This window comes from Phalacrocorax carbo, chromosome 3, assembly GCF_963921805.1.
Source record: "Phalacrocorax carbo chromosome 3, bPhaCar2.1, whole genome shotgun sequence".
Taxonomy (NCBI): Eukaryota; Metazoa; Chordata; class Aves; order Suliformes; family Phalacrocoracidae; genus Phalacrocorax; species Phalacrocorax carbo.
In genome coordinates, this window is record NC_087515.1 from 10,210,566 (window position 1) to 10,233,596 (window position 23,031).

General features: G+C 41.1%; 1 protein-coding gene across 5 annotated transcripts in view; it reads left to right on the forward strand.

The window, feature by feature from the left end:
- SDCCAG8 (SHH signaling and ciliogenesis regulator SDCCAG8) overlaps nt 1–23,031 on the forward strand; it is a 115,417-nt gene that overhangs the window by 86,098 nt on the left and 6,288 nt on the right. For all 5 annotated transcript variants that reach the window (XM_064445800.1, XM_064445799.1, XM_064445798.1 and 2 more), the window contains one exon: nt 22,152–22,278. In XM_064445800.1, coding sequence (XP_064301870.1) covers nt 22,152–22,278 — 127 coding nt within the window. The remainder of the gene's footprint in view (nt 1–22,151; nt 22,279–23,031) is intronic.

The window sequence follows — 23,031 nt, forward strand, 5'->3', positions numbered from 1 at the left end:
CATCTTTAAAGGAAGCCCAGTTCTTCAAGGACTCCACCATAAGTAAAGGCATCTCCCCCTCTGCCTTCCTTCAGAGTTCACTGAAAGAGTAGTTGCATAGACTTGTCTGAACACTTACAAGGTCACTGAAATACTGCAGTAAACATCCAGGTACTAGCACCGTCTTGGAACGATTGCTTTTACAGTGAATATATTGTGGTGTTCTTGAAAGTTCTACTAAGGCCTGAGCTTACCTTTTAAAAATAGTGCTTATGGCTAGGTCATCCAGTTTTGTATACAATTGTGTAAATCACTTGCAGTAAAAGGAGAATGTTTAACATCTAATGGAACTCATGTATGTACCAACTTAATGTTTGAAGAAGCTTAATAAGCTTTTTTTTTTCCCCTCTCCAAAAATGAGAGATGTACTTTCATGCTGTGTTACATATTGGAAATGATTAGCCTCTGTTAGAATCATTTAGGTAGCAACTGTAAGTTCACGTAGGAGGATGTACCTTCATGCATAACAAGTTTGACAGATCCACTGCATTTTTTCCGAACATGATTCCAAAGCTGCAAATATCTAAAGAAAACTCAATTTTTACAAAGGTTTTTACCCTCTTACAGGGTTTGCACAAATGTAAATTGGGGATGGAAGAGTGGGCAAGATCAAGAGCAAAACAAGTCAGAGTGGTTGTCTTTCCCATGTGCAAAGTATTAAGCAAGCTGTCAATCTTATGCTTTTCACATATTTATTAGACTGTATTTTGCAGTCCGGAGTGCTTTACTGTAAGTATGTGCATTTGTTGATGATGTGATCAAAAATCCAAGATTATGTGAATTCCAGATGATCCTTCACCTACAGTGCCGAGTATGCTCCCACTGTTGGGACTGTTTAGGATGATCTGGATCTAGCAAGGAGAGTTCCTTTTGTCAAATCCAGCACTTCAAATACCCGTCTGTTTTTGTCTGGCCATCATCTTTTTACTTATATGCAGGATTTCCTTTTCTGCCTGTGTGTTTTTTAGGTCAGACAGGAGGCCCTGTATTTCTGCCCTTTCCTTCTGCAGGTTAGTGTAAGGACAAAAGGAAAAGAAGGAATGGGTCAGAGGGGATCACCTACTACCAGACAAAAAATCCATTATGGAATAGGGAAGAAGAGAAACACTTATTTAAAGACAAAAGAAGAAAAAGTCTTGTTCTGTGCTGTTTTCTGTTCTTTCCCCTTTACCTTTTCATGCTTTTCTTGTTTTAAGGTAATTTTAGGTTCACCATCTCTACATGTGGAAGGAGTGTTTCCTGATAAAAATGTTCTGAAGATTTTTGGATCTTCTGCGAAAAAAATTTTTTTTGGAATGTACACAGTGAACAAAAACCTCTGCTTGCTTAAAATTTTTCATGCATCTTTTTTGCTTAGTTGCTTTGTGAGTTGTAATGACTTTTGGTTTTGATCATGTCATCTTTACAGAATGTTACTACTTTTCACCCCATCATAGCTGTCTGCTCCCACTTTCAAGTGCCTCTATTTTGGCAAATTTTAGACTTTGTTGTTAGTGCTTAGGCATTCTGATTAGATATCATTTGCAAGCTCCACTATTTGAAAGTAATTTTTTTTAACAACAACATGACATAAACTGAACAATACATTCCACTTATATGGTACATAAATGTTTTCCTTCTTTTTGCCTAGGTTATCCCAAACAGATAAATTACAGGACCTATAGCAAGTGCTTGCAGGTCATCCATAAAACAAGAGTAAAATCCCTTTCATTCAGCAATAGTGCAGGTTTTGCGCATGAGCTCTTGATAGAAAGAAAAGCTTACCTTACATTGCTGTGTTAAAATGTTTCCCTCTGAACTGTTCTTCTCTGAGTTGTCTCTGGACCCAGCACCTCTCTGTTCCATTTGCGTCTCACCTGAGGTACAGAAGCTACCCCAAGGGAAGTTTTAAATTGCAGGGAAGATTAACGCAAAAAGCAGAGGTGAAATTAATTTCTGTAAAAAGCAGCACCGACTAGAGTCCTGATAGTTCGTTATTTTCATTAAATGAGATTCATTAGCAGAGCCCCAATTCCACTTCTGTTAAAGCAGTGTTGCAAGGTAAATGAGTGTCCTTCCCATGCTGCTTTCTTTCCTTTTAATGATCAGTGGAACTTTGGTTGCTGGAAGCAGCTGAATTTGTTCAGTCCCTTAAACACAACAGATAACTGTCGAGCAGAACCAAAAATGAGGGTTACCTGAGATGTTAGTGTTATTTATGTGAAAATATCATCTTAACAATTCTGTCCCACTAAAATTTATTCTCTCCTATGAAGCTAATTTATATTCATATTTGTGGATAGTACATTTGGGGATTCTTTCCTTTGCGTTTTTTATGGGAAGGAATGTTTCCCTAATACTTCAGTGACTTTCTGCATCAGGTTGGAGGCTAATGTTACAGTCAGTAATGTTTACATCAACAAATGTAAATTTGAATTAAATCTATTATTTAAATAGCATAATGGAAACACATGGTGCTTTGTAGTCATGTAATTAAAGAAGATCTGTGCCTCCAGGAGTTTATGATCTAAAGATCAAAACCAGTTCCACACGCAACAGACCTCTTCTAAATATTGCTGTACAATTTGGGGATTTTGTCTTGCATTTACTTCAGCATAAATTTTACTCTTGAGCAGAGATTTCACCCAGGCCAGGGCAGTACTGTTTGAGATGTAACACACAAGTATTGTACCTGACACTGTGCAGGGGCAGTTAACTCTTAGTACAGAGAAGCTTGGTGTTTTGATGTCAAGATTTATACCTCGCTTATTTAACAGTAACGCTAGCATGGATGATACTAGTTTAGTTAGGGGGAAAAAAAAAAATCAAATTCTTGTATTTAACAAGGACTCTGACTAGCCATGCTCTTTTTTTCTTTTTTTTTTCCAGTTGTGAAAGTAATTTTGTGCAAAATTGCATTTGAGTTAAATTATTCACTCATCCTGGGGCAATAGCCTGTGTTCACTTTCCAGCTGAGCCAGCTAAAAATATGGGAAACAGACCAGCCTAGTATTCCATTGTTGCCTTATATAATGTGGTGTTTTGGAAATGATGATGAAGGCAACCTGGATGTTTCATGGATGAAATAGTGGATTCATAAACTGAAAGCTTTCCTTGCTATTTGTAATGGTGTTTTTCCCCCTCCCTTTCAAAACTGTGCTCACAAATCAGAGATGTTGCTTTTATTTAAAAAAGAAAAGAGGACAAAGAAGAAGAAGAAGAAAAAAATCAAGCCTCTTTATCCTTTGATGAAATCTTTTCCTGAATTGCTGACTGAGTTCCCTCAAAAGCCCTGGATGCCTTCAAAACTTGGAACCCAGTTCAGACCCCAGCTAGGTAAGGTAGCATACTTTGTTTAGTGTACTTTAAGTCTTAGTTTCTCCCCACAATATACTACAAAAGAGTCTGGGTGTAAACACATAGGTTGTTCTTGTCAAGTGTGATGGTTTGGGATTTCTTCCAATTGTCATCCTAATTAGGACCCTGAATTAAAAAAGAATTTTTCATCTCTTTTGGGCACGGGGAGCTAAATGAAGACCTGTTTGTGAACCCTGTGACTCATAGGTAGCTGCAAACCATTAAGCCTGGTTGTTGCTGTAATCACTTAGCTGCAAAATAATTTAGCAGCTCTAAGAGGCAACTTTTGCTTTCAATCTCCTTGCCTGAGCATTTTCCCTAAGTTAAGGTAAGCTTGGACAGCACCTTGCATGCTCACGTGTTTCCTTCCTTATTCCAGTGCATTTTTTCTCAGTTGGTGCTGTTGCTTAGGATTGCACAGCTCAGAGGTGCTACCGTGTTTGGTTTTCTTCAGTTTTTTAAATCCATAAAACTTGAGTTCTGATCATTTCCTGATCCTCTGAATGTTTTGAGTTCTGGCAGCTATCAGAGACTTCTCAGCATTTTGATTTGAATTATGGCAGCTCTTCTCCAAGTGTTGCGCTTCAGTTTTACCGGTACTGTGGTATAGATCCTGGTGTTGCTGGTTTAAGGTCGTCTGTGTGCTGTGTGGAAATAATGCTGTACAGATCTTTTCTAGCATCTTCTAAGATAAAGCTTAGTAAAGATAGTTGCATTATAAGCAGTAGGCATTAATGAGTGTTGGCGCTTTTCTTCCAGACTGCTCTGAGCAAAATTTTTGTGTTTCAGGTAGGGGTATGCACTAATCCAGGGTAAAGCAGATTTTCCTACAATGAGTGATAGTTCAAGTCCAACCTCCTGCATGTCTGCAACTGGATTTCCTTTCTACTGCACTTTTTTTTTTTTTAACTAAACTGTAGCTTTCTCAGCAAAATGAGCCTTTGGGTCATATGGTATGTGGCTTCACACAAACTTTTACTACATGACAGGCTATTAGCAACCAGGATTTGTTTTCCACTTATTCCTACTCATTGCCTTTGTCTTGTGCTGACGTATTGGATTCTGTGCTGTACAAAAGGAAGCTCTGCAACCTGTGTATTTGGATCTAGACTCAGATGAAGGACTTGTGCTCAAAAACATTCAATGCTTGGCAATCCCAAACACCAAGTTTCTTTTGTAACAGGTGAATCAGTGGTAATCTCATGGTTCTAATGCAACACTGCAAAAAAAAACCCCAAACCCTTTATCAGTTGGGGTACCTTAATTTCAGGGCGCTTTGGGTGGAAGAGTAAGCAAGAAGAGCAAGATTTCCTAAGAGCTGTAGCATTGTTAGTCTTAAACAAAGAAGCCACCCCCCAGAAAAACCCAAAACAACAAAACAAAAACCCCCAAACTACAGAGGTCCTATGAAAAGAGACAATAATTCTGACATCAGGCAGTTAAGTAACAGACTCTGATGCGGAAAACTGTCCCAGATTCCAACATTCCTTTCAGCTGACATTAGAAAACAAGGTAGACTTAGCATGAGAAATAGTGTCTTTATATGAAGAGATGGCTCTTGTTAGGCCCATATGTGAACCATATATCCAGATTCTCTGTACATCCGCTCACATGTCTCCCTGTCAGCGTCTGAAGAGAGATCCCCAAATGTTCAAATGTACCTTTCAGATCAGAGTTTAATTTTAGAAGACTCTCTTGGCCTATTAATTTTGATTATAACAGTGCTGTGATGGAGGAGACGTTGGATTGCAAGTAAAATCTCAGAAGTCAAAAATGCTACAAAGCTGTGGAAATAAATGCAAGTGTAACTTGCAGTAATAGGTCACAACACTTGTATATGGTAAGATATGCATATGTAAAATGTATGTCACTGTTGAATAAGTAATAATTCATCAGGGAACGCATTGTTCATGTGCACTTTGTATGTTTACAAAGTGCAACATGGAGGCTGAATGCTTCCATGATCTATGTGTATTGGATGAGGAAGGCAGTTTAAAAGCCCAAATAGTGGTTCCAGGGCTGACACACATAGAAATTTGGAACTTCAATACTGCAGAACATCTTGGACATTTTTGAAATTTCTGTGTTGTCTCATATTTAATCTGTAAACTATCTTTTCAATTTAATGACAAGCTTTAGATTATACAAGCAAAAGCCAAACTTGTTGGGCTTCTTAAAAAAAAAAAAAAGGGGGGGGGGGTGGCAAAAATGTTACTACTTAGGATTGTTTAATGCATATAAGCAAAGTAAGCTCATAGGCATTTAGAAAAATCACCCTGATTATTAAAATATGATCAGGTAATACCTCAGAGTTAGAATAATAAAAACTGATTACATTAGAATAGATTGAATACCATGAAACTTGTAGAAACGTTAATTGAAATCTTTCAGATACCTTATTGATTACTTAATTACTCTGTAAGGCATATTTTCTTATTATGTCTTTAAAATTTAAGTACGTGAAGTCACAATCCAGACCTAGAAATGGTACCAAAACAGAGGTTGCAATATTAAAAATGCCAGTATGAAGCGAAGTCATTTTTCAGTGTAGCAGTTCTATGCTTTCTGTTTTGATAATGGATGTCTAAGGCCATTCATGTGGTTATGAATTAAGACATTAATTCCCTTGCTGCTTTCCCCACTTCCCCATGTAGTCCTTTTCAAATTTAAGGGGTTTTGCTTTCAGTTCCCCATTTCTCTTTGTCTCAAAAGAGGAAAAGCCTTCTGTTATTTCTACAAATCGTTATAGAAGTTTTGTTGTTCCTATAAGTTACAAATTAAATGCCCAATAAAACTGGGTGGATGTTTTAAAATTATTATCTATTGATATCGGACATTTCAGGTATACCTAGAATATGAATACCACAACCCTTAAACCTATTTTTATAATCTTGATTTTTCCATATAACTGCCTTTCCTTTAAAAACTTTTTAAAAAGCTCACCCTACACCCTCACCCCCCAAAAAAACCCCACAGACAAACCCAAAACCGACTTGTTTTGCATTTGTAACTATGATGAAGATACGATGGTGGATTCTTCATCAGACCCAATCTTTTTCTTAAGTGGTCCAAACTGCAGTCCAGTGACCTTATTGATACTTTTGATCAGAAATCATTAAGGGTGAGCATGAGTAAGAAGCAGTGCAATTACACTCTGCAGTCAAGGGGGGAGCTCTTGACATACCCTGCACCTTCATGATTTTCCATTGCTTGTCAAGACAATAAAGTGTATTAGGCTGCAAGCAATACGAAAGCATGTAGTGTTTACATTATTTCTACAGTAGTCAGATTGCAGTGGGTCTTGGCCAAGACTTCACACATGGTTTCTTTTCATTCACCTGTTCTGGGACAAGAAGATATAGCACATGTACAAAGTTCATTTTCTCTCCCATACCTAAATGTAGGGCCATACTTTTAACCTAAACAGTACATCTAAATTCTGAAATGGTTAAGCCAATGTATGTTTCACATATGCAAAGGACCTCTGTTGGCCAGCCCCTCTGTTTCGGAAATACTGTTTCTGATGTTTGTGTAGGCTTTTACTGAAGAGAGGGCGGTACTGGGACTTGCTGGTAAGGGACTGGGACGGGGCGAGAGATCCTGTGTGACAGCTCTCCAAGTACGCCTTCTGGAACTTCAAGTCACAGCTGATGTTCAGAGACATACCAAATGTGGTCACAGACGATTGGTTGTGACCTGATCAGTTCAAAAGACATCCTGCTGGGTTGGTTATTGCTTTGCTATCCAAAGCAACCCAACGGATAGAACAGGCATTTCTAGACCCATTAAGTGCTATTGAGTTTACTGAGAACCTTTCAGGAAAATGCAAAGACCCCCTCGGTCTAGGAAAATAAAGGAAGTTAATGTGTACGCTCAGATGATTGGAAAAAAATTTCTCTCTCATCTCCCAGAATGCTCTAAGAAGATCAGAGCAGGTGGGCCAAGCCTGGGCATTAACACCTGAAATGACAATTGATTAATGATCAGAAATTTGTTCAAAACACACAAGGTCTGAAAGAGACTTGTCCAAGAGGTTGGGGAGGTTTTTTGACAATTTTATTTTTTCTCACATAATTTCATAATTTGTGAGTTTTGAAGAGTAAGCGTAGAACTAACTGAAGTCTTAATCTGTAGCTATTTATAAATATTTCTTGTTACTGTGAACACCCTTTATACAGTTCTCTATTTATTATAGCTGGTAAATCAAGCCCTATCAAATTTAAACTGAGCTAAATTGCTACATCATTGAATACATTGCCACATTTCACATTTTGAAATTCAAGTGTGTTTTGAACTTCTGTCATCTTTTTCTTAAGGAAAAGAGGGGGGGGGAAGTGGAATTATGGGAGGAATAGTGTCTTTTCAATTTTGTTTTTATTTAAAACTATCCAAAGCAATTTTGATGAAATTTAAAATAGCCCTGAGACACAGAGGGGGGGAAAAGGAAAGTACTAGCCGTAAATAAACAGCTTAGAAACAGAATATTGTGCCCTCAAAAGTGCTGGTGTGAACCAGAGCATCAACAAGGGTCTGCTTTCTGTGAGGGTAGGACACGGTCTCTTCATCGTTTGTTTAGGAACTCTAACTCCTAAATAGCTGAGGGAACAAATGATTTGTACATTTTCTAGCTGAACACAAGCATTCCCTTATTGTAAGGAAAGCTGTTTTCATGACGGCAGAGGAATGTTCTGTGCTCATTGCAATGGAGAGTTGATGTGGGGAGACTATTTGGGGCAAATACATGTCTAGTTTCTATTCTTGAAAAATGCTAGAACATACACATGTGTTTCATGGTCCTTATGCCACATACTGCTTCTGTCTGCACAGATAATCACATGAACAATACATGTGAGCAGCATTTGAGGTAGAGCTGTTATCTTTTTTTCTCTTTGATGTCTTATTTTACTGATGCATGAAAACTCAAACGAGGAAATAGTGTTTCTGAACAAAAGGTGCTGCAAATCCTCGGCAGACAGAATTGCAAAATTGTGCCGTCTGTCCTTACACATTTCCATCTCTGCCTGTCCTTCGTTAACTGAGACGGTTATTCATCACAGAGTGGTTGATGAGAGTTTTATAGGAGCATTTATTTATAATTTCTATGTTCTAGGTCTTTTTTTTTTTATTTCAGGCTCCAAAGTGTATATTTTCTTTTCTGTTATAGTCAATTATGTCATAAATGGTCAAATGATAACTCATCACAAACAAAATTGTTTTTGCAGCCTGTCTTCCTAGCGTCTGGATTCTGAAGAGACAACCTGGATGCCTGCATGCCAGTGCAACCAGGATTTCAACAGTGTCAATAATCTTTGCTCATCACACCAAAAAAATCAGTGTGTCAGTGTATTCCTGCAGAGTCATTAGCATACAGACTCACTCTGCTTGCTTAACAAAGCATGGTTTGGTGTATTATAGTTTTCTAGTCTGCTTATCTGATTCACCTCTGACAAAAGCAGAGAGAAAATTCAGTCCCTTCTTCAGTGGCACGCTAATGTGGGAAATAAATCTTCGGGCATAAGGTCTGAAATGGCAGTCATTTAAATAATTCAAATGCAGCAATCATTTTGCCCATGTGCCTTTCATTTCTTTGTTTTGTTTCTCTATTTTGCAAATCACTGAGACACAGATGATCTTCTGTGACAATCTATATTTTTAAAATATCTAGAGCTAAATAATCCCCGTCCTCTTTAAATGCAGTTTAACTGGTTACATGTTAAATAATTATTTGCTCTCTCTTTTGTGGTGTGGAGGGGGGAGTTGGAGGGGAGAAGTAACATACAAGCAGATGTGCTGCTAGATCTACAGGCTTCTGCCAACCATATGGCATCTTAAAGAAAGATGGTTGGAGCGTCTGGATTAGCAAAGAGTCGGGATGGAAAGCCATGTGTCGTGTTGGTACAGGCAGTTGTTTTAGCTCTCTGTAAAAGGCTTCAGGAGATTGTGTAATGGAACAAATGGTACTGCAAGCCTAGTAACAGCCTTACCGCTGCTGGAGAGGCAATTGGCCCCCAGGCGGGTACTGCTTCATCCTTGCTTGCTGGCTTTTTGTGAAGGATTTTTAGATCGTTATTCTCTGTTCTTCTTTTAATGTACAGGGAAACTTGGGACATCTAATTCTGAACTTTATACTTGAAAGAGAGCTATTGTGTGTTTAGGATTTTTTCACACCCTCATTTTTTATAATGAAAACATACAGTTTCCCTCCCTTTGAAATGAGAAGCTTGTGCCCTTCTGCAAATTTCCTGTATCCTTCATGAACACTTTGAGGCACCAATTCATTGAATTTGTAGCCAATGCCCAGATTTTGGGGGAAAACTGCCCTCTCTGGGATATGCTTAGCTAAAAACAAGATTGGGGCTATTGTGCTTGTGGCTATAATGCACCAGCTTGGCATTTGTATTCTGCTTGACAAGTTGCTCTTTATGCAAACAAGGGGCCTGCTCCTATTAAAGGCAAAATTCCTTTTGTTTTTCGCAACACAGGATTGGGCTCTTGGTGGCGTTTTATGTGCATTACAGGAGCCTCTGTAGTTCACATTACAGCTCACAGGAGTCATTCGTCTCAGGACAAAAGCTTTTGTGTCCAGATGTGTAACAGAAATACGTTTTAGTCAGTCCTCTACTGTCACACAATAGGACTCTAAACTACTCTGTATTTGTCAATGAAATCAGGCCTCCTAATACACCTGTAAATGCAGTTTTATCTCCCTGCTACTATTTGTTTCAAAGGAAATTAAAAATCTGATGTTGCAGTAAAGGAGCGCAATAAAATTAGGATTATTTTGTTTGAAGAGCCTTCAAGTATATTATGATCCCGTATCACAATTTTCATTTAAGGAAATAACATGAGGAACGCCCAAATATTCATTCATAGGTAAACACTTGCTGAGCAGGTAACGTTACGGTTTCAGACTTTAGAAACAAACCAATAACTGCAGAAAGCATCTTCCCTACTGAGGATCTTTGCTGAAAAATATACTGTCTTAGACAAATGCTCCTCTAATATAGCCTAAGTTCACAAAAATTTAAAAGTAAAAGTACAATTGCTGCTGCTCTTCTCTATAATTCTTTTCTTACTCTCCAGAAGGCTCCTTATCTGGAGCTTAGGAAACAGCAGTCCTCAGCTTAATCTGCAGTTTAGTTACAGCAGCGCACGCTTTTTCCTGAGCTGCCTGCATGCCCCCCTGCTCAAGCCTGCATATGTTGCTCAACACTGATCAAAAGTATCTTCCCTCGGGAGGGAGACTTGGGTTCGTTTTGTCAGCCTGTTCATTACCTCGCCTCAGCCGAGGCTGAGCCAGGTGTGATCCACCAGAAGTGGTGCCAAGACCACCAGCATCTCTCTGGAAGGCTCTAGTGTTGGCTGCTGAGGAGGAGTGGAGTCAGACCAGTGAGTCCCAGCGGGGACCTTGGACTCCCTCGGAGCATTTGCTGAGCTTTCACAGTCTTTCAGAAACCTGGGGCCTTTTTCTGCGCTGTGTTAGCCTGTGAGTTCACCAACACTGAGGTGCCACATTATCAAAGGTGTACATTTCTTTGTGTAGGTTTTCCAATAGTGAATTTTGAGTAATGGTATATTTGTGCTGCCGCAGTAGTATCTCTCAGAGGTTACCAAGTCTAGAGAGACAAGTAATTGATTGATAGTAGGCGGATCTCTTGCTTCTCATTTTGCATATGTGTTTGTCTTCTGTATCCTACTTAGAAGAACAAAAACCATGGATGTATTTTTAAACAAGAGACACAGCTTTGTTTTCTTAATTTGATACTAGTGATTTCAGGCACTTAATTTTAATTGCCTAACTACTTATGTGAGTGAGAATGTTCAGCTCCCAAAAGCATATCAAGATTTCTGAGCTTGCTTGTTTAAACATTTGTTTCATAAAACTGTTACCGTTGCTTACCACTAAAAGACTAGAACATGGGGAGGTAATATGGGAAAAGCCTGATGTACCTAAAAAAACAAAGAAAGCCTTTTGATGTAATCTGAGAAAGAAAGTCTTCCTCTTTTCTTAGAGTTACGCTGAGGATGTGTCAAGAAAATGAATAACATTTATTTCAACTTGTAGCAAAGAAAAGACTGAGTTTTGCTAGAGTTTTTGACAATAATTAAAATACGGTGGAAAAAGAAGAGTCAGCCCATGCACAGTTGTGGACAGAATGAATTCTTCTGCTGGAAGATGCTGATAGTTTTACCATGGTGGGATGCCTGTGCTGGGTCTGGTGACCGCTGACTGGTGTGCCGAGCCATGACATGAGAGAGCTGAGCTAGACCCACCTTTGTGCTCATTTTGCACGGTACTCCCAACAGTCCTGTGCTGCTATTCCAGAGACATTGGAGAGCTGTTCTCATCCACAAGCTAAGCTGCTGCCACCAGAAAGGTGTAATTGACCCTTCCCAATGGCTGTGATCTGGGTGTGTTGATAGTCGTCTCCAAACTGCCTGGTTACAGTTGTATTCCTTCTTGTGGAGGGGTTAATGCTTATTCTGAAGATAACTGTAATGATATTTGCCTCTAAAGCAGGAATAAAAATTTTCCATTTCATAGCAATGATTGAGTTCAGCCTTTAGGCTTGATGCAGTAAATTCAGAGCACAATTGGACTAATACATATACATCATGAAATAGCTACTCTCTTACAGAGAGTGTAATACTGCCTATAATGTAATAATACATTTTTAAGATGTATTTTCTGTGAAATGCTTCCCTGCTTTCCTTCAGTGCTTCAAGCAATTGCAGTTTTCACTAACTTCGCATGCAAATTCACCATGTTTTTAATATAGTCCAAAACAAAACACCAGGTGGCCTCTGTGTGTACAAGAGCTGAGCACTGTGAAGGTGGGCTGACAATACTGCTCAGATCCTCCAGGTTTTTAATTTTCTGGAAAACCCCTGGTTTCTCAGGATAAAACTGTTCTTCTCAGCCCTTCTCAATGTAAAAATTTTCCTTTGTAACCCTCAGCACCTCCCCTACAGTTGGTCATCCATCACACATTCCCCCCAGCTGGTGTTTCCTTGATGCCGTGTCTCTCCCTTCGGTCTCCACAGAACTAGTTTATTGTGTACTGAGGGGCCTGGGGAGATTGGGGCTGCTCCCAGGTGGATACAGCTGTGGTCCAAAGTGCTGTGTTGCGTGACAGCAGCAGCTCCCTGTGAGGTGGGAGCACGCTTGCTTGGTCAACCAGAGCTAGTGGAGAAACAGAGGCTGAAGCCTCCTCAGGCCCTTGGGTATATCCATGCATACCTGAGTTCAGCTCTTCCCTTTGTCTCATGTACATCCTAGGCTCCTCCGCCCACCGTGACCTGTTTCCCAGCCATTTCTCTAGATTCTCACTCAATACATGTCCCCCCATTCTCATTTTTGTTTCCCAAGCAGAGTAAGTTTGGAAAACAGATACGTGTGATCGAGCTGTATTTGGAGGGGAGTAGGCCAGTCTTGGTAAGTTCACAAATGGAAGCAATCTGGTCTGTGTGGAGAGACCCAATGGGGCCTTATATGGAAAACATCTATCTGAATATGGGGCACAGAAAAATTATCTCTGTCACCAATCTAAAGTCATAGTCCTCCTCTTGTATGTCACAAGCATAAAACTATGCTCCATACAAATCTTACATCTATCATTACTTTCACTGTACTTTATGAAAACCACAATAACCCTGTGTGAACCCTGAAAATAAGCAAATGTGTATCACCTCCTAGTGCTTATAGGCAAAATCACTTGTTTGAAATGAACTTGAATAAGGGGCATATTTGAACCTCTGATGTGGAAAATAAGGGTGATGGGCTTTAAGCAAAGGAACTACTGAGTGATGCCTACATAAATATTTAACACTTTGTGTTTGATTTTTTTAGAGCTTATTTCTATAGTGGTCAAACTACACAGTATGGCAGCTTCGGCTTTTAAGAATGTTTTTGAATGTCTATGATACGTAGTTATTAAATTGGGAAGACTGCCTTACAGATGACTAAATCAGGAGGACTGTAGCTGCCACTACTGAGCTGCCATTTGCAAGGTCACTAGTGAGAAACATTTTATCTTTCAAATACAGGTACTAATAGCTATAAACATAAACAGAAGCTTTATGGTCTCTGTAGTATAGAGCCTGCAGTCTGGTGGTAGCAGCTAGAGTCTGGGCTCCATGAGGACAGCAGGACTGAACCCAGAGCTGTTCTGTTAGCCTGTAATTGTGACTGTCAGAAACAACTGAAGCAGTTGTAGCTCAGCTGCACTATCCTTTCTAGTGGTAGGGGTTGTTTTTTTTAATTAAGACAATGTCTGACAAAGTAAATTAACAGAAGCTGATGCTTTTAGCAGTTTTTTTGCTTCAAATGCCTGATGTCAGCTTGGGCCACATGTACGTTCTGCACATGCCATGGGATAGAAAAAGTGAAACCTTCTTCAATTCTCTGCTGCCTGCCCAAACACCACATGTACTGTCTGTTACATGTCGCTTCTGATGAGGTTCATGCTGGGAATTTCTTTTTAAAGGCAAAGTGTTTCTGAAGGAAAGAGTTCAGATTGGGCAGATTGCATTAAAAAATTCTCAGTGTCTCCAACTCAAATATAGCAGTTGTTTAGTGTGGACACAAACTAGCAGTCTCTAAAGGTCCAAGTTTGGTAACAAAAGAAGTAATAGGAATCAGAGTAAGCAGTGGGGAGGATAGAGCATGCATTTGTATAAAGTAAACCAATGACAAAAGTTGTTGTAGCTAGTAAAACAAGTGCAGGAAAAAATATTTTAGTAATGCACGTATGTACCCTGTGGAATGATCCTTATAAACATGAGTGGGCCACTTCTGACACCTTGATGGGATCTGTGTCTCTCTAACATTATCGAGACTCTATTTCCTGATTGAGAAATTAGGCAAAATCTGTTCTGTGAATGTATTAAAAAAAGGATAAGAGCCTGACTATAATGTTACAGGATTGTATTGATTATATATCTGCTGTAAGCTCTGCCTTCAACTTTTTTTATTCCCTAATGTATTTTACAGCACTCTAAATTAATAGTCGGCCTAACTGGTTTGGAGAATTGTTTTGTTAAACATTTTTCAGCAATAGGCAGAAAATAGTAATTGGAACTATTTTTATCTAGGGCAAACCTGATCCAGCATTCATATTCGTAGCATAGATTTATATTCTTTTGAATTCCTTTAAAGGAGGAAACATCTCTCTTCAGCCTAGGGATTCAAACACAAATAGACATTAGTGAAGCTTTTACCTATACCTCTTCCAGCCTGCCATTCATTCTCTTTCATTGTTTCCTTCCTGTCCAAACCCAGGAGGGCTAAAAGTAGCCATCATAGCAGCTAAGCCCACCTGCTACACCCCCCTACTAAAGAGCAGGCTGATAATGTTCTCTCTCCAGCATGTTAGACATGAGCTATTAGAAGCCCAGGAACAGATCCGGGCTCAGGTTTCCTACAGGATCTATTTGTTTAACCTGTTGGGCCAGCTGTGGAAGTGAAGATATATTCTAATAGTCAGTGGTGGCTGCGTTTGTTTCAGAAACAAAAGGGAAGCTACTGTTTCTAAGTAAACTTGTAACTAAACCCTATTTATAATTGTTATAATGGCATGTGAAGATTGTTATCTTCTTGGAGAAGACGTAAAGTAGGCACATCTTTAAAAGTACATGGAAAAATTAAGAGTGCCTTTAGTAAAACAGAATTTAGAGGTTACCCAATATAAATTTAAAGAAAAGAAAAAAAAAGATTAAGTGATAAAGAACCACCGAGGTCAAGGGTTTAATGGTGAAATGTGGACATTTACTTCTTAGGTGTCTGATTCCAAACTATGCAAGGGATATTAACCTCTAGTTACCATCTGTTAACATAAGTTGGATGAGTTTGTTTTGCCTGTAGTGCAGGCAAGTGCTTACCTTACTAAGCTAGAAGTGATATAGATTGCTCTCCTCTGCCTGAACAAATGACAGTCTGGGCCTTTTATGCGGCAATAGAATTTTGACAGGGATTTCAGAGGGTGGGAAATGCCACAGAAGCTTGTTTTAATGTGCCTTAAACTGTCTCCCTGTGTTCTGTTAGAAGGCATGGCTTCCAATGTGACAGAAGTGAGGAGGTTCATCCACTGACCTTAGTTCCTACTCACTTTTACAGATCTGGGGTTTTTTTCTTTTTTTCCTCCATTTGTGTGAGTTGGGGTTTTTTTGTCTTATGCTTGTTTCTTTCATTAACATGAGAAAGGTTTATCATAGTCTTTTTCTTTTGAAGCTAGGAGGGAGAATGGAGTTCAGTTAAAAGATGGGTAGTATAGGTGTTCTCTTTTAAATTTTGGGAGCAAATGGGGACTTCTCTGAGATGCTCATCATTCAGGGTTGTCTCAAGGTCCTAATTTATGGCTCAATATCTTAAGCAAGTAGCAATTTAGGACACTAGTGAAACTTTGGGAGATAATTTGCTATTTGCATTTCTAAATTTATAGACTCTTTTTTAGTTACCTCAAAATTTACTGTGTGAATTTGCCAATGCTGCAAACCATAATGACGATGCAGGTTGCTCATACGAGGACTAATTTTACTACTGGTTTAAATGTCCTAGTTGTCCACAGAGCTGATTCAAGATATGAAGAGGTGGTGAATATAAATTTTGCTGCCTTATTGAAAAAGGCAACATCACTTCTGCTATGAAAAGGGAAGATGGAAAAGTAGGAGAGTTGAGGAGGAAAGCAGAGGGAACCTGTGGTGCCACTTCTGCAAGACGGGCGCAGAGTGACAGCAGCTGGGGCAGTTGTGGCTGCAGAAACAAGCTCACCTTGAGCACCAGCTGTAACCTTTATTCTTTGTCTGGCAGCGAGTCTGGCTTTCCAAGACCCTCACATAGGCAAATCAAGCCTGATCGTTGATTTATATATAATAGGAAGTTCCCTTAGTCAGTGACTGCTCTACCTGTGTCAGGATCTAGCTGTGATCACTGGAGTTTGTATTTAAGGTTGTATGATGCTTCTGTTATAAGACACTGCTCAAGTTCTTTGTGATTTCATTAAGCTTGCCAAACATTGTGGTTTAGGCTGAAACTGTTCAGCAGCGTCATGGTGGGTAATTGCCCCGGGAAGAGATCAGCAAGGCTGGCCAGGGGAACAGCAGCAAAGGTGGGAGCCCGGGGAAGGAAGCATTTACACTGACAACCTTCCCTCTGGCATTTCCTAACTCTTCACTATTTGAATATACAAATTTACATCCTTTAACGTGTTGTAGTACAACGATCTGTTAAGTGCCACAACTTAAATACTTCCTATCACTTTAGTACATGTCAGCAAATTTGTAGGATGTCCCGAAGAAAATTATAATAGGGGATAGAAGTTTGCTGATGGAAGGTTTGCTGGGTTTTGCGTTCTTTTCTAATTGGGATGCTCCCTCTTTTTGTAACAAGCTTGTTTTTCAAATTGCATTTGCTTTTAAAATTCATAGTGTTTTAAAAACATTTAAGATTCAAAAGTGGCTGAATACCGAATTTGGTGCTGCCTTCATGCTGGGCCAAAGTCTCCTTCAGTTGCATCTCCGCAGCATGGTGGTGCTCTGCAACATAGCCCCAGTTCCCCGCCTCGTAACCACAGTCAGCCTCACGTGGCTGTGTCCACCTACAGGCAAGCGAGCGATGCGAGAGTGACGTTAGGCACTGGTAGCTTTGTGCTCTTATCCCGACAAGGGAGAGGGTTTTCAAAGGCAATTTGCTGCACAGTACTGTATTCTCATGACTTTGGGTTTTGGTAGCTTCGGGGAGCAGCGGGAGCTGTGCCCCAGCACCCCCTCGCCCATGGAGCCGCGGCCCCGGTGCTGGTGGCCCTCGTGGGCGGCTGGTGCCCCAGGCCTCGCCATGGGGTGCCCGGCAGCAGCGGTACCCGGCCCGGTGGCCGCTGGCGCTGCTCGGCGCGATGGGCTGCCCTCCGTTTCCGTGGCAACCGGCAGATGGGGGCTTCGGTGGGGTCAGCGGGGAGGCGGCCGCAGCAGCACGCCGGATGAGCCGCTCAATAACAGCCCTTTCAGCTCTGACAGCTCTGCTCTGGCTGGCCAGAAGTAGTTATCAGATTACTTGTATTAAAACCTAATTAAGATGTGTGCCAGTAAATGCAGCATGGTTATTGGATTTGGTGATTTAGCTGCTGCAGGTTGCTGCAATCCAGTCACGCCATTTCAGCAAATTCAGCTCTGTGGAGTAGAGTGTAAATGTTTTACATCAGTAACCTGACTGTACTGAAAGAATAAAAAACCTTTTAATGCCTCTGCTATGTCAAGGACTCATCCCCACTGCAGGCTGAATGGACACTGCCCACAGATCCTTGCATATTAATTTCTTTCAAATCAACATTAAAACCCAGGGGAGGGCTGACAGGTTGTATCAGCTTTTCCCTTCACTGCGGATTGCCTGCGGATTAATGGCTCTGTGAGTCCCCCAGGGCAGGGAGCTTGCAGGGAGAGCCTTGTGGGTGCCCCTGCTTTAGCAATGTGTCTTTATAGAAAAGAAGGAAGCTTTTGTTTATGTCTGTAGGCCGCAAACAAGGGGACAATCTAAATGTAACACGGTGGGTGCCAGTCCAGCTTTGTGGTGTTGGATGCAATGGAAGTTTACTCTGCTGGGTGGAATTCACCATGGTGCCAAAGGTCTGCTTTATGTTTGATGTTTCACCTAGTTTCTGCAGGGTCTTGCAGTGGTTGTCTACCCATAGCTGTCGAACTGTAACAAAAGCTGTCTATCCCTTTCCATTTCATTTTGGGACAGGCTAGGGTATAGCCTAGCCTCAGATCCAAATTTTAGTGCTGTATGGAGTGAGAGATGTAGTCTTCCGCAGGTTGTAGCTGCACAACGTAGCAAGGTAGCTTGGAGCTGTTCTAACATAAAGCTGCATACAAGCTCCAGGTACCGAGAATCAGAGCAAAAGGTTTACCTTGAAGCATTTATTACAGCTTGTGATGCCTCAGTTTTGTTCCCCTTCTGTGGAACCACTTGCCTCACGAAGCTGCCTGTTTCCCGCCTCCATATAGGAATAGCAATTTTGGCTTAAAGTGGTTAATGGAAAATTATTTGAAGGGTATTATTACTACTACTAAATGGGAGCTTACTCCTTAGTGCCAGGTTGTCCTGTAAGTAATCCAAATGTAATGTGGGTCAAGAGCTACGTATCTTCACCTTATGCCTTGAAGTAACATGACCGAGCGTGGAGTCAGCTCCTGCCCTTCAGCACTTCCAGGCCAAGGAGGAGCAGCTGCCCAACATCCCAACTGGTCAGCTCTTGCCGCTTTGGTGGAAAAATGATCTCATCTGGAATGGAGGGCAAGGATACGGTGGTCACTCAGATGCTAAGGACACAGTACACGTTTGCCTGGTAGGTGGCGTTGCCAAAGTGAACGTGGCGACCGTGCAACCTCACTCACTCGTATTAGCAAAATGTGCAGAAGGTTCTGTCACCCAGTTGTAAAAATGATGGCAGGCATCGATGTGCAGTTGTAACATATGGGAAGTACAGTGAATGTGGGTGGAGCTGTTCATTTCTCATCTTGAATCATTTACGAGATCAGCAGGCAGGCCAGATACAATGCATATGGGAATGTGTGGCTGTGCTGCACATGTCACACGTAATAGCAGATACTGTGAGAGGGCCCAGAGCCTGTCCTCGGGAGCTAAATGCAGCAGAGCAGGCTGGTAGTCTCAGCGTGTGGACCAAGGGCCAGCTTGGCAGCAGTTTTGGGAGAGCAGACTGGTAGACAGAATTTGGGAATTCAGAGACTGAGATTTGCACTGACTAGAACTGCTCCTTCTTTGTCCGTCATGACCCAGAATTGTAGAAGGGAACTTTATTAACCCTGTACTCCAGTGCTGGAGATAGATACAGATGATAAAAAGGAAAGTTGTGGCCTGCTGGTCAAGCCCCGCTCAGCGTCTGTGTTACCTTCCTCCCTCTGCTCAAAGGGACAGTCTAAATGTAATACGGTAGGTGGTGATGTTATAAAACAGAAAAGCATAACTGAGTAGTATTGCCATATTTAAAGACTCTTTTATTTACAGTAGTTTACCTGAATCACCCTTTACATGATCTGAAAGGATAGAGCTTTACAGTAGAGTGCGCTAAGGCTTGTATCCAGTAATGTTTTTGAAATTTGCATGGGCTGCCTGTGAGTATCTTGTAGAAAGTGTTGTTTTAATGTAAAATTCACATGAGCTGGAAATGACTTCTCTCTGGGTGCCAGAACTGGAGGAAGTTCCTCACACTGAAGTGGTGGCTCTGCAGCTGGAGCCTTCTCCCCGCAAGAGGAAAGGCACACCACGGAAGGGCCTCTCCTCGAGCTGCATCAGTGGCGTTTGCTCGTGCAGCCAGAACGGGCCCTACCGCTGCGATGGGCAATGCTTATTGTGTTGCTGCAGAGATGGGGGCCGAGGGGTTTAGGTACTTACCCATGTCTTTAGCTGCCAGTAATGGTAATTTTGTGCAAGACAGTCCCTCAAAGACCATACGATTGTTCTTAAAACAGACTGAAACACGAGCAGAATGGGTAAATTATTAAGTGAACATAGAAGTCAGCAGAAACTTAAATTCTAAGGGCCTGAATCTAGACTGTATTTGGTAGCTGTTGAGTTGGGCTCTCACACATGAGGAAGACGTCATAGGCTCGAGGCTTTAAATTGGTAGGGCAGTGCTGGAGTTCTTCCCTTGGCTGTCTGAAGACAGCCCTTTCTAGTTACACCTCCTTATCAGTACTGCTATAAAGTAATAAGTACCCTAGAAATAAAGGACTGGAAGATGTCCTTACTACAAATCAGGAAGCGCAGTAAGGTCACATATCCTCCTCAGGTTAAAGGAAATCAGTGGCAAAGTACGGAGCAGATCTCAGCGTTCCAGTCTGAAATGATGACGTTGCCTCCAGCAAAGACCACCGTTGTTCTTGCATTCCCTCGGAGCAAGGTGCTCATGGAAAAGCTACAGTCTTTACAAACAAAACAAAGAACAGTACAAGGGTGGGGTTTTGTTTGTTTGTGGGAGTTTTTGCTTCGTTTTTTTGAAGTTCCATGCCCTGAAATCACCTTTAGTGAAGAAAAGAAGCATAAACAGCTCTGTACCAACATGGTGTAGTCTGGAAGGTATCGGGAGTGTGAAATCAGACACACAGTGTGTGTGCATTTAGTAGAATATCCTGTGCTTCCAAAGGGGTGGTTTTGTTTGCTTCATTGGACATTTACAACCAGCTGTCGCTGTTTGCAGCTAGCTGCACTTAGTTTTGTTCTGATCCCCAGGAGATGGTCCTGCCGCTCCTCAAATCCCTTTTGTAAGGAAACGTTAGCAGACTAACAGGACACTATGAAATACAGGCATTGACAGTGTTTGCTACGTGATTGTTGCAGTTTGATTTCAAAGAAGTTGGCTGGCAGATACAGATCAGTGAATACTGGTTTTGACATAGATATTTGGCAATTTTGTCTCAGCTAGATTTCCCTAGCTTTTTATCAAGAAATTTGGGGGTGTTTACTAATGCAGTTATTTGAACAATCCTGATTAAGAATGTGAATATTCAGAGTGATGAGCTTAGCTGAGTTATGACAGCTGTACAAGTCAAAACTACCACATGGAGCTGAAAGTAGAAAGATTCAAAAAATCACATGCCTTATTGTAAGCGGAGAACTACTTCCATTAAAAACACAGCCTGTATGAGAGAGACACCCTAAAAACCTTGCTCAGCTGAAGCTGTATTTCAATACGTTGAGCAAGAAATAGTTCACAAAAGCAAGCGCAAAGTTTAGATTTGGAACTAACCTTGACAAAAACAGAATCAGTTCATGCTCCTTAAGTGCACAGTGTTCAGATGTGTAGGTTTTTTCTCTAGAGTACTGTTATTTAAAGACAAGAAGCTTCTAAGATATCCAAAAGGACTTCTAATTAAAGACATTCCCATTTAAAGAGTGAAATGCATTTAATGTAAAAACATAATTTGCAGCTTATTTGTGTTCACGTCCCTTGCTACAGGTCCCAGGTGGACTTTTTAAATTTTTCATGGCAGGAGTAAGAAGCAGTCCCTGGGGATGCAAAAAGCCATACCAGGTTTTGTGATTAAAGAAGTAAAGGTGCGGTTGCCCTGTCTTACAGCAGTGTTGTCCCAACTCAGGCGCTTGTTTTTCAAGTGTAAGCAAAAAGCCTCAGCGTGTTCCTTCTGATACCACCAGCTTGTTCTCTCTGTCTTGCAGCCCGTAATGAGGATGACCTTTGGAGTGACGGGCTCTTTACATTCTTCCTTAGGAGCCCCTGTTACACTGTTAAAGGATCTGCGCTGACCTGCTTAGTTAATGCTAAGCTTACTTGAAATAAATGTTGTGTTCTGCAACGAGTTTTGGGCATTGCCCAGCCTGTAAAGAGCAGTGGACAGAAAACAAAAGTTTTTGTCCCTTTAGATCCAGGTTGTCAGGGGGTTGGGGTATTTGGATTTATAATCTGGGCTAGGAAGGTGGTTATTGAGGCAGCTACAGAGTGCACAGCTGGCTTAGCTACAGTTTTAAGTCCTGTGTTCTTTACTGATGTTCCTTAGTGGCAAAGCAAATTCACTGTCATGATAAGGCTTCTAAATGAGAAGTGCAGACCTTTAGAAATGCTTATTTAAAGCGTGAAGATAAAATGTATCAAATGCCCATCCTCGGATAATACTCTAGTCTCAGCCCAACCATCCGACTGAGCCCTGTCATCTGGGAGCTGCACCCGCCAGTGCAAACATCAAAGGTTCTGCCGTGAGCTCCAGCTTCAGATGCTCTGCAGCCCTTTTATCTATTTTTTTTTTTTCAGGTTACAGCAGCTTGACAAGCACTGCCAGGCCACTGCCCAGCAGTTAGTGGAGTTGCTCAACAAACAGAATCAGCTCTTCAAAGAGAAGCAGCTGCTTACAGAAGAGGTGCGGTTTCTGCGAATACAGGTACTGTGCCAAACAAAAAGAAAGTCCGAGGAGATCATTCTGCAGCTTTAACAGAGAAAGCTGCCAGCAGCCTCATTTCAGCTGTTGGGTTTTGTTGCTGTTGTTTTAAATTAGGCATTATCTTACAAAAAAAACCAAAACAATTCCATGCGCTTGGAGAGAGACTCGTAGCTGGACCTGGGTTCCACTTAACCCTAAACTAAATGAAGAAAGTGTTCTGAGGTGACAGTAAGACAGAAGTTATCCTTGGTGACAGTTCCTAGCTTTCTTATCAGAAGATTTTGTGTTCCTTTTTCAGAGAAGAGGGAAATCCGTTCTTTAGCAGCAGTTTAGCTACGTTTAAACCGTAGCCTGTTGTTGATAGTGTCTTTTGAGTTTTTTGCTGACGTTTGTCAGACTTAACCCCCCCCCCCTTGTGATTTCCCCTGCCCCTGAATTTTTAAAAGTCATTTATCTTTCCTGCTGCTCCATGACCACTCACCCAAGTATGAGATGGAGAACGTGGTATCGGTCTGCCTGAGCACTAATCACTGCACTGCATCTCTAGGACTGACTCGTGCTTCCAGTGGTCTCTAGGAAGCTGTGGCTTCTCACGGGCTGTTGTTGCTTTTCTTTTTTTTGGCCATGTTCTTTAGTCAGTCGGTGCTTTGGAAGTAAGGGAGAGGACTGCGTGGTTTGGGTTTTTTCTTTGTCTTTCATTTACTTGTTTCAGAAAGAGAAGAACTAACAAGCACAGAATGAGATTTTCAATAA